Genomic DNA, 12,363 nt, shown 5'->3' on the forward strand with positions numbered 1-12,363 from the left:
CCTTTCACAGGCCGGCTCAGCCCATCCTCTCCTTTGCTTATCTACCTGGAGACCAGAATCCCAAACATGCCAGCACAGCCTGCCAATCAGGAGACTGCCGGGGTTTGCTCCTGACTCGTGAAAAAGGAGCTAGGTCAAATGTGTCTGTCTTGAGGTGCTACTGTGGCTGGTGCTGTAGACTCTGTAGGTTCCTGACAGTGCTCGCCAAGGAACCAGCTTCATTTCTTTCACTAAAATACCTTTCCTAGGAAGGCAAGCCCCAGCTGCAGTCTTCAAATTCCAAGACCTCTCCCCGCTATTGGCTCATAAACTCAGGAGACATCTAGCCTCCCTGCTACAGGACACCTGGGGCTGTGCTCGGCTTTGTGGGCCTGTGGCAGGCCAGCCCTCCCCTGGGGTGGAGCCACACCTGAGGCCAGCTCGGTCAGCCAGGGATCAGCCGGCCTTCAACCCCGCGGAGGGGGAATTGGCTCTGCTTGCCGCCCTGGGCGAACAGACTCCCCAGCGGCCCTGGCCATGGCATCGCAGGAACGGCTTCTCATCCGCGGCGGTCGTGTGGTCAACGATGACTTCTCGCAAGTGGCCGATGTGCTGGTGGAGGACGGCGTGGTGCGCGCGCTGGGGCCGGGCCTGCTGCCCCTCGGGGACGCGCCCCGGGGGCTGCGGATCCTGGACGCGGCGGGCAAGCTCGTCCTGCCTGGAGGCATCGACACACACACGCACATGCAGTTCCCGTTCATGGGCTCGCAGTCGGTCGACGACTTCCACGAGGGCACCAAGGTACCCAACCACAGGCCTGTAACCGGCGCGCTCGCTCCTGGGCTGGCGTGGAGGGAGACTCTGAGCTTCCTTTGTGCTCGGAAGGACTCCCACCGGGGGCGGAGGTGTTGGATGCTGTGGTCTGTGGAGCCAGCCCAGCAGACGGCCCCTCTGCGCCTACACTGGGTAGTTTGGCACTCTGGCGGCCATCTCTTTCCTTGCCCTCGTTTCCTAGGCGCCATCTCCTGGTGTCTGGAATTCCCCTCTCTCCCTCCCCGCAGTTCACGGCGGTTTCCAAATCTCCTGCATTGCCCATCCAGCTGGCCTGTTTGTTTTCAAATAGGCCTTCCCAGCCTTTTCTCCCGGTTCTCCACTCCAGCCACCAGCAGGAACTCCGCCTACCCACCGAGAACGTTCTGCTGTCTGGGGAGGCCTGGGTGAGGCCCACAGTGTCCGCGCCACACCCTTCCCGCCCTGCAGAAGTAAGATTTTGAAGACAAAAGTGTTCCAGGAGTGTTCTTTCTGGAAGTCACTCACACCAAGGTGACTCTCCAACCCCTTCTACCACCCGCTCGTTCAGGTGACCTGAAAGGAAGGCTCTAAAGGAAGACAAAAGCTCAGACCAAAGAAACGGGCCCAGAGGTTTCCCATAGCTTCTGAAAACCCCATGGGGTTAGCAAGGCAGCTTTATAGAAACTAAAGCTGCGTTCTCAGCGCCTAGGCTAAAGACGCCTACGCTCGCCATAGTTAAGTCTCGCCTCTGCTCTGCCTTGAGCGAGGTGGCTTCTTCCAAAGGGAAAATACGCTGATCCTCCAGGCCAGGTTCTTCCCGGAATTCGGGTCAGGCAGGACCGCGCCTTACCCTGTCCAGCCACAGACGCCTGCTATGGACCAACAGGCTCTCGGAGCCCGGCTCCCAACGCCTTGACCCTCCTCACACCTGCCCCCATGAGCCTCCCCCGTCCTCTGTGATTTCACAGAACAGTTAACAGAGAAAGGCAGGCAGGTTTGACGCAGGGTCCGGGGCACGCTGCCTAAAGCAACATTTGGAATGTGTCTCCCTAGTTACTTATTAGTGTCTACCATCGTCCTAATAAGTATCTTCTTTCACGGGACAGACTGATGTCTCCTTTCAAAATAAGAGTATTGTATCACGAATATACCTTCTTCCCTTTTTACAAAACGTCATGAATTCATTTTTACATTTGGGAAGAATTTGTCAGCTACTGGAACAATTCACAATTACAGATAAGTAGAATGATAATAGATAAGTAGAAAGAAGAAAAATATCACCCACCGATGTTTTGATCTATTTCCTCATTCTTAATTTTGTATACTGTGGATTCTTGACATCGTTTTGTCATGTGTGTGCCTATGGCATATAAGGCTGGATAGAAGCTCTGTGACCAGCAAATATTTACAGTATGAGCCTTTTCCGTCATTGCAGACCTGTCGTTGACCGTAGGTCACTGCTGTCAGGGATGACCTTGAGGACCCCCATCTGCAGAGTGGGGAGCAGTGGTCCTCTCCACCACTTGCCACACTCACCTCAGCATCCTCCCTTCCGGCTGATGAGGGTTCCAGACGGGGCAAGCTGCACGGAGGAGTTTGGAATACTGAGGACAGGAGGCATGTCTTCGCTTTCTTAGGGTCAGCTGTGTGTGTCCTGAGGTCCAGGCAGCTGAGTCTTTCTCTTCTACCTGCTCCTTGAACGTTCTGGAATTTTTACAGCAAAGAGAGAAGGCTTCTCCTTGCAGCGTGTGAAAGAATGCTGCCAGAGCAGGAAGGGACTTACCCAGCAGCTTTCTCTTTAGGTAGTTCTCTTTTTAAAGATTGTAAAAGCATGAAACAAAACATATTCTTAATTCTTAAGTGTGTTAAGCAGGAAATGATATGAGCCGAGAGAGTAAGGTCAAGGGTTTTGTAAACACAGTGTCTGCTAAGTACTAAAGAGTATTCACAAAGGTGCTGAATTGCTGATGTTGATCTTAAAAATGGATCCCAAGGTTCAGAAAGGCCTGGAAAAAGATGAGACGCCATAAGGGAGCAGAATGAGGGAGACCCAGGCCCACACACACTTGGACACTGGTCCTCATTCTGGAAGGAGGCACCATGGGGTCCATTTGTCTTCTTTCCTAGTCTTCACAACAGTTCTCAAGGCAGGGTTGAGTCCTTGGTTGTAGATGAATTTAAATAGTTAATATTCACCCATATATTGCTAAAGCTTAGTTACTCCTAAGTCAGCAATTTCCCCCAAATGACCACACACGGAGACTCTGATTTATTCAAAAGCTAAGCCCAGAGCTGAGCATAGTAAACTCATAGTTTATCGTCCACCCATCCGAAGTCCCCAAAACCGGCAGTTACAATCTTCCCCGGAATCGGCTCCTCTCCTCTTTCCCCTTCCTCCTCCCCCTCCTCCTGCTCCTCCTCATATTCCTACTCTCTCAAGCCCTCCAACCTTCTCTTCACCCCCTCTCTCCCACTAGGCCAGTGTCAGCATTTTCTTGGCCAGTCAGGGATAAGGTAGGGGGCGTGGTTAACAAGTGTCATTTCAGTTACAGGGAACAGTGAGAAGGTGGGGGAGGAGCAATAAACACCTGAATACACAGTAGCTCCAGACCAACCCCACGCTTGGTCTGTGGAATTAGGGTCAAAGAGACCTTTTGTAAAGAATGAACATTACATATTTCAATGCCTGGAGAAACACCCTTCTGGGGCTGTTCCCTGACATTTATCCCATGAAGAACACGCTGTATACCAATTGGCTAAATTATGCATTATGCTTTGCAATCGTAGGTACCACCATCTATATTTTCAGCAACCAAAAAAGTAATTTAAACAAGTTACCTGCCTAAGGTGGAATACTTAGGAAATGTCCAAGTCAACAGCTTTTCAAAATTCAGCCCAGCTTGACTCCACCTTTAGAGCTCTGTGCTTTTGGGAAAACATCCAATGTTCTGATCTATCAGTGGCCAAGGATGGATGAGACAGCTGTAACTTTTGTGTTAAAGTAAGGTGGAATTCTCAGAAACAATGCCCAGGCCATCCTCAGGAAATACAGTCGCTCTGCTCTTCACCTTCCCAACGCTGGAGGCGTTAAAGTTATCAAAATGAATACTTATCACAGGTATTATATTCATAGGGCATCCAAATATGCATTTATAGCCACATCATCTTCAAGGACTTAGAAAGGAGTGCCTTATGCACAGAAAGTCACAATGTAAATATGATGTATTATGCTTTCAGGAGATGGGCCCAAAAGGTAGAGCGAAGCTGTTTGCTTTCTGCAGCCACAAGGATGAACAATTTTAATATCTGACACATCGAAGGGTTACTGTTTGTGGTGTTCTTTGTACTGATCACTTGATTGTGATGGGGCCCAGTTTAAAGAATGAAACATAGGTCAACTAAAGGTTATGTATTTGTGACTCTAATTTATGTCAGGCATTGTGAATCCTGTAATGGATTTACGTAATTACAGGTAAAAGCTCTCTGCCTGATATAACTAGAGGAGATGGTATTCTGCTCTGAGGGAGTCTTATTTCATTTTGTCCTTTTACACTAGATTTCGAGCGATTCTTCCAAGAATTCAGGAGCCACAGAGAAAATGATGTGATTGTTTTTTTAAATCAGTAGATATTGTGAATTCAGTAAACCTGAAAGTAATTTCATCTTGGCTCTTTACTACACTCTGTGATAAAAGCATGAATTATAAGAATTCTGCAAGTCTTCAAATATGTGAATACGTGTTGAGACAAGGCCCGGGGCGGGAGGCTGGCATGTAGCTGCAGAAGACCCGTCCTCCTAAAAACTGGGGGAAACAGCCCAGCATACTTTTTTCTTTTTCTTCCTTTCTGTTTTCTTCTACCTTTTTCTTTCTCTTTTCTCTTCTTTTTTTAAAGGACAGAAAGTTCTCAAGAGTATAGAGAAAGGAAATTAAGCTTTGCTTTGGAACGTCTTGGTGAAATGCCATGAGGGCGATTACTTCCAAGGTGTGTGATTAAGCATTTTTACAGTTGTATTTATAGAGCTTTCTCACCTTGTGAAAGAAACCTTGAAATCCCCTTTTCTATCGCTTGCCAGAACTAGACTTAGCTAAAGAGCTGGGTGGCTGACCCAGTGACCTCCAGCACATCACTTCCTGCCTTGGGGTTGTCAGCATTTCATTAGATAAATAATTCAATTAACAAAAGCTGTTAAAAGTATTTTTAAAACCAATATATACGTACTATCCAGCTCTTAGTAAGGTGTTGGAGTCTTTTCTGTTTTTTCTTTTTTTCTTTTTACATATATATATTTAATTTATTTTTTTATGTATTACAATTTTTTCACTTTGTATCCCAGCTGTAGCCCCCTCCCTCATCTCCTCCCAATCCCATGCCCCTCCCCTGGTCCACTGATAGGAGAGGTTCTCCTCCCCTTCCATCTGACTCTAGCCTATCAGGTCTCATCAGGACTGGCTGCATTGTCTTCCTCTGTGGCCTGGTAAGGCTGCTCCCCGCTCAGGGGGAGGTGATCAAAGAGCCAGCCCCTGAGTTCATGTCAGAGACAGTCCCTGTTCCCATTACTAGGGTTCCCACTTGGACACGGAGCTGCCATGGGCTACATTTGTCCAGGGGTTCTACATTTGGTTGGAGTATCAGGCTCAGAAAACACCCGTGTGCCCAGATTTTTTGGTTCTGTTGCTCTCCTTGTGGAGTGCCTGTCCCTTCCAGGTCTTTCTATCTCCCCCTTCTTTCATAAGATTCCCTGCCCTCTGCCCAAAGTTTGGCTAAGAGTCTCAGCATCTGCTTTTATAGGCACTCAATATGTATTAGTATGATACATAGCATTTAAAAATAAAAATATGTAACACAATAAAGAAAAATAGTATTTAGATGACCTGCAGTCTTAAGGTTTTTCTACCTATCCATTCAGACTTTTCTTTGTAGGAAACATATAAGCATGTGTTTATTCGATGTCTCCGGAGTTAGCTGTGCTCATTAAATGTTTATTACCTATGTCATTAAATGCTACAGGTATGTACAGCTTTGTGACCCATCATTCCTGTTCAGACTGCCTCAATCTTTTTATCTTTCATATCCCTTGAGTAGCAAGGTGTATTTCTACCATCTTCTGATATCACAGCTGGATGGCCCAGAGCAAAGTCAGGGCATTGCAAGCCAAAGGTACCCACTTTCTACGCTTTTCTTTCTGTTTCTCCAGCTTCTGCTGGCTACACTCTCTTCTCCATGGTAGGCACTATGGCTGTTTCTAGGGGACTTGCTGTTGTTGTTTTGTTTGCTAGTGTGTAACCTAGCCAGATATGTCAGTCATCATTCATATGCTTCATATGCTTGCTAGTTACCTGGGAAGTCATTCCCAGAAAGCCATGCCAGGACAGACAAATGTTGGCCATCTTAAAGGATTTTGATACATTCAGACTGCTCATAGCTTGTGTTCTTTTACTGCCCACATTTCACAGCATCCTGGCCATTGCTACATATTGGCCTTAAAAAGCTATGTCAATTTATTAGAAAAAAAATAACATTTCCTAATTATCTCATTTCTTTAATTTACCAGAGAGACTAAGCCTTGTGTTCTTACTGTGTTACTGTTTGACTGTTCTTGCTCTGAGCATTTGCCATTGTGTGTTTTTAAAAGCATGTCTAACTAATGATCATAAAACTAGCTTTTGGACTTCAAAAGGGGGAGAAATGACATCTTAAGGATGAATTTGGAACTCTGATGTTGACTAGGGATTTGGCCTCTAGAGGGGCACTGTGTGTATTAGGAACCCTCTAAGTCAGAACGTGACCTTCTTTTTGCTGTTCAGACACAAACGCTCCATATTTTTTAATTGCAGACTCTCTTCCTCATTTGTGTGACTGAAGTATGCTCAATGTTCAACAAAGGTGGTCTAAATGAAGGTTTCCGTGGTACTGTCAGGGAGACCGTCTTTAACATCTTGGCTTGTATTCGGGAACGAGAAAATTAAAATGGCAAAAATGAGTTTTGCCAGAGAAGATGAATTTTTAAGAAAATTTATGCATGTAGGTGGGGATTTGTGGAGAAATGTGCTTCCAGAAATTGTTTAGAACTGGGGGATTATATAGCTACTTGAAAAGGAGAGGGAAAAGTGGTGCTGACAAGAATACAAATGACTTCCTAATAAAAGTAGTTAGGGAGGAGGTATGCATATATGGAAAAGCAAATGAGTTTTAGGAAAGACAAATAAACTATAGAGAAACAGATGAGGGAAAGGACAGTTTTGCCATGATGTCTATTTAGGCTTCTAGACCACAGTGATGAGTCACCCACCCCTGATGCAAAACTCTTGGACTGGGTTCTTAAAATAATTGTGTTCTTCGGGGCAGCTCTATTTGACGGCAGAAATGAGAGAACAGAAAATACCTATCTTTAAATGTCTTTAGCTCAAAATAATTTTTATGCTACAGTAGCATATTTTCGATCCCTAGCTGCCAACTAATATTAACAATTTCTTCAAATATATTTAGAAATTACATTGGTTTAGGAAAATGGCAGTAGTGGGTTTTTCTCTCTGGTCTATGATCTATCCAGACATGAATTCTCTAATAAATAAGTATTGGTAACCCCCAAAAGAAAAGTGGCACTATTGCAGCACTGTGGGTATCTTGCATGCCAGGCATTCTCAGGGTTGAGGTTCATTTGTTTACCCCTGAGAGGAACTACCAACTACACATCTCTCTTGGCATGCATAGAACCTTCTGATATTATAAGCTACAGTCCCCAAGGACGAGGCTTCCAGCTCAGTTTCAGCTGGATTGTCCAAGTCCTGTGTCTGAAGTGTATGGCATCTTCAGCAATAGGGTCTCACCTTCAAGTTCAAGGAGGCAGCCAAGGCGGGGGCGGGGAAACAGACAACACTGTGGCTCCTGATGAACATCGCACATCATTGGACATTCAGCCTTCAGACATGCTCAGAGTCTGCTTTCCACGTTCAGATGGAAGGATCTAGGAGAAGGGTAGCCATAACTTTTGGGAAATGGCATTTCCACCAACAAGCAAAATGCATAGTTTTCCCAAATCATGAATAGAAAAGTCAGTCATCTTCCCTCAATCTCAAAACTTTTGAGCAGCTTGGTCCTCCCTTTCTTCTCCCTTAAACACTTTAGAGTACACTTATGAGCCAAGCACTGTGATGGGCAAAGGGCATACAGAAATGAAGTAACATCAGTAAATCTCAAGGGTAGGGTCAAAGTTCCCTGGAGGATTCTAGCATGTGACCCAGGTTAAGAATCAATCACAATAGGGGAGAAACATGGGGGGAACAAGGGAGGGAGGGTAGGAACAGGAGGAGATGAGGGAGGGGCCTACAGTGTGATAAAAAGTAAATAAATTGTAAATAATATATTCAAAAAAGAATCAATCACTAGGTAAGATAGAGAAGAGGCAAAGGGAGGGAAGAAAGTGAAGTGGAAAGGACTGAGCCTCAGACAGGAAAGGACCACACTGTTAGAGAGGCAGGAATAGGTTGGGAGGAGACTACAATAGAAAGCTGAGCATCCAGGTATGACATGAGACCCACCAGGACCTTTAAGGCTGTGTAACAGCTGCTCTTTCCTCTTAGGAGCAGAGAAAGTCAAGGAAAGCCTGGAAGGCCCACATCTCAGGAGCAGGTGGACCTCCCTACCCTCCAGTCCATTGTCTCTTGAACACTCCGAGGGGAAAGAATCCAAACCGCTCCTAGGCCATGTATCACTCTTCTCTTTCCTCTTTCATTTACCATCTTGCTTCTTCTTTTCTTCTGCACTAGTTTATCTAGTTAGGCTATCAGAAAGTGACACAGGACATGGGCGGTGAGAACGCAGAAGGTGGAGGGGCTCCTGGAATCGATCAGAGGTGGCCTTGAGGAATTTTGTATAGGGACTGGGTGTAAGCGTTTACAGAAAAAAATGGAAGTGTCTCAAGTGAGACACTTCAGAGCCTAGTGCAAAGCTGGATCAATAGTGTCTTCAATATTTCAAACCCATGGAGTTTGGAAGGCAAGCATGTGCAGGGGCCTTCCAAACCCCAAGGATGCTTATGGGATTGGGACTTAAGCTGAGATTTTAAAATCTATTTTCATACATATTAGTGATGACAGAAAGCTACCAGTTCAGCCCAGAGCACTTCTCCCCAAGGCCCAAACTGTACTGTGACGTTTTTTGGGGGGTATTTTCTTTGGGGAGGGTATCTTGTATTAGATTTTAGTGAACCAAGGTCACCATTTTCAGGATGAACTTAGATATGGAAAATAATAGAAGAACATGCTTCAGTAAGAACTCAAGTTATGTGTCATTATGACCCTCTGGGGGGCGGGTATTTATCTCTAGGTGCGCTCTGTTGTGCTTATATTGAAGACATGGTATCTTCATTTGTCTCCCAAACAGGGGTTTGGATAAATTGTAAGTCTTTCAAGGGCAACCAGCCAAAGAAATTAGGAGCTGGGAAAATTGATTTATGAGCCAAGATTAGAAAAGGTTAAAGCACTTTGTTTGTCTAACGGACAAGTGAAGGAACTGTCAATCAGGAGTAAAGACAAAAGAAATGATGGTTTCATGGCAATAGACAGTGCCCCCATTGACTAGAATATCCAAAGTCATTCCCAGTCTTGAGGGAGGAGACAGGAGAGGGAGGAAAAGAGGGGAGGAGGAACCAAAAGGAGAAGAAACAAGAGATTGCTCCTCTCTGTTCTCTTTCCTGGGTCTAATTAGAGGATGTTAACATTAGCCCCAGAAGTTGGGATCTGCTTTAGTTTTACAAGAGTGGTGGCCCTTCTGTCTTCTAGGACCATCACCCACACCTCTGCCTGTGATTTATACATCATAAACTTCTTTCTATGCCTTTGTCTCATAAAAGTGTAAAATTTTTTTCATAAGAAAGTTAGTCTTTTAATAGAAAAGTTAGCAGACATTGAAAATAATGTTTACTAGAGGAAAAAGGAACTGACCTATAACCACACCTCCCAGAAATCCCAGTGAAGACATTTGTCTGGGCTGAGCTGTGGTTCTCGCCCTGTTGGTGTTTGGGGATTTACCTTAGCTTCTCTTCTTGGGTCCTGCTTGTCTCTCCCAGAACATCCCTGGCAGCTGCTACAAGATGGCCTCTGCTCCTTCCTCCTGTTCATGGCGCCTCAGTATCACGGCTGTAAATATCACTGAATGGACCAGTACCCAAGCACCTCACATTCAGGGTGCTCTACCCTGAGCTCACGCTTCTTCAAAGCCTGACGGTGCTCCTTCTCTGCCCTGCCAGTGGTTACGTAGCCTGAGTCTTCCCAGGCCAGTCCCGTTTGGCTTCTGTTGCCCTACAAACCGCTGTCCTGCCTTTCTCCTCTGGGCACTGCTGTTTTATACAGTGCTGGGTGGCCTTGACGCTGAATTTCTGACTCCCCTCCCAGCTGCCTTCTCCCCCGGAGACTCCCTCCTTACCTCCCTTTCCCCAGGAACACAGGCTCACACACAGTGGCTCTGCCCTGGCCTGCTTTCTCTGCTTCGTCTCCTCTTCACTGAATTAAGGCTGGCAGTCCTGAGGAGCTGTAGAGGTGACGGAAAGGTACAAAGCTGCAGACTGGTTAGTTCTCCCTCCTGGCAACCACGCCCTGTGTGCTAGGTACCATCCCCATTATTACAGCTTCCCTGTGTACGTCTGACTTTTAATTTAAATCCGAACCTCCTCAGATCTCCGATATTTCATCTCTCTCTCAGAATTCCCAGTAGCCTTTTCTGTATCTCCTCCAGGCAATTAGTAAAAATTTCCCGCATCTGGAATTTCACTACCATATTGATAGCAGAAGCGGATATGCTGTCTCTTGTTCCGGTATATTTTATTACCATTGCTTGGCTCTCTAAACCAGTGGCTCTCTAAACCAGTGGCTCGTTCTCAACCTATGGGTAGCAACCCCTTTGGTAAATTTCTGTCTCCAAAAATATTTACATTATGACCCATAATAGCAGCAAGATTACAGTTACAACGTAGCAAGGAAAATAATGTTGTGTTTGGGAAGCAGCACAGCACGAGGAGCCGTATTAAAATGTCGTGGCATTAGGAAGGTTGAGCACCGCTGCTCAAGACCATCCACACCCTGAGGGAAGAAGAAGGAAATCAGGGCTGTTGGTGTGGCTCTTCAGGCTTCCTCCAATCCATGTAGTAGTTGTGTGTGGTGAAGTCTTTTTGAGAACATTTTTATTGGGAAATAATTCACATGAAATGCAACTCGGCCATTTAACTGTGCAGTGTCCTCATTTCTGAACTATGGACAGAGCTGTGAGACATCACCACAGTTAGCTTTAGGACATTCCTATCACCCTTGTCCCTCCACCTGCCAAACTGCACCTTAGGTACGATCCTCCTCTCGTGCCATCTCCTTCAGCCCAGGGCCTCCATTCTACCTCCTGTTCTCACGGGCTTTTCTCTCTGGAACGTTTTCTGTAAATTGTACAATGTGTGCTTTTTCGTGACCGGTTCCTTTCATTTGGCTTTGTGTTTTCTAAGGCTCTTCTCTGCTGTGGCAGGGGTCACTATCATTCATTTTCAAGGGTGAATACTGCCCCGTTGTTTACCTGTTCGACAGCTAGTGGGCGCTTGGGAAGTTTCTGCTTGTTGGCCCTAGCAGCAAGTACTGACTTGTGGGCATGTTCTCACTGACCGTGCATCCGTCCTGAGGAGTAGGCTCACTGGGTTACGCTCGCGTGTTTACCTTTCTAAGGAACTTGAGCTGTTTTCCAAAGTGTCTGCGTCATTCTACCTTCTCGCCAGCAGTACAGAGCCTTTCTCTGCGACCCTCCTCGTGTGTCCTGACAATATTTTTAATGGATTTATGGTGAACAAGTCATTCTTTCTTAGACAATACAGAATAACAATTACTTAGAAAACATTTGCACTGCATAATATAAATAGTCTAGGAGTGTCAACAGGAGGTGTGTCTCCTGTATATGCAATTACTATGCCATTGTATGTAAAGGAATTGAGCCCACGCAGATTTATTTTTAGTCCACTAGGAGTGATGGCACCCATTCCCCATGTTCTGACGGACCCCTGCATCTAATTTCTCTACATCCCACACGTGGCGGGGTTTTTATATATGCAGACCTATACATTTTTTTCCAACACTTTAATTAACAGTTTTTTACTAGAAAAATGCCCCCCACCCCGAGGGTCTCCTTGTTGTATTGGAAAGGCACTTGAAAAAGGAAAAAGGTGACAAGATTAATCTCTATTCAAATAAAAATAGAAAACCTGATCTTTTCCAAGTCTCGTCATCGCAGTGATGGGAGTTTCTCAGGAAATGCAAATACGTGTTTTCCGCATGAATAAGGACGCTGCTGTTTAACGGTGGCAGTAAAGTGTAGCGTCTCCTGTACAGTCAGGCAGTTAAAAGCAGGGAGAATTGGAGATGCACCAAGTGACTTAAGGAAGAATAAAAATATATCAAACTGAGCGAGAGAAGGGAGCGCAGAGGCGACATTCCAGGCTGTGAGAGCACCGGCTGCCTCTGAGGTCCAGTGTGAGGTTGGAAAGCCGCTGTCCCTCTTGGATTGCCACAAAGCCACATCCCAGGAAATGAGCCGTGATGGATGTGAGAAAAGCGGAATAATT

At 45.7% G+C, this 12,363-nt stretch overlaps 1 protein-coding gene across 7 annotated transcripts in view; it reads left to right on the forward strand.

Annotated features, from left to right (window-relative positions):
* Positions 1–379: 379 nt before the first annotated feature.
* The window catches only part of Dpys (dihydropyrimidinase), a 74,110-nt gene continuing 62,126 nt past the window's right edge, over positions 380–12,363 (forward strand). For all 7 annotated transcript variants that reach the window (XM_060389517.1, XM_060389518.1, XM_021656468.2 and 4 more), the window contains exon 1: positions 380–780. In XM_060389517.1, coding sequence (XP_060245500.1) covers positions 517–780 — 264 coding nt within the window. In that variant the 5' untranslated portion in view covers positions 380–516. The remainder of the gene's footprint in view (positions 781–12,363) is intronic.

The sequence above is a fragment of the Meriones unguiculatus genome, chromosome 8 (genome assembly GCF_030254825.1).
Source record: "Meriones unguiculatus strain TT.TT164.6M chromosome 8, Bangor_MerUng_6.1, whole genome shotgun sequence".
NCBI classification, from domain to species: domain Eukaryota; kingdom Metazoa; phylum Chordata; class Mammalia; order Rodentia; family Muridae; genus Meriones; species Meriones unguiculatus.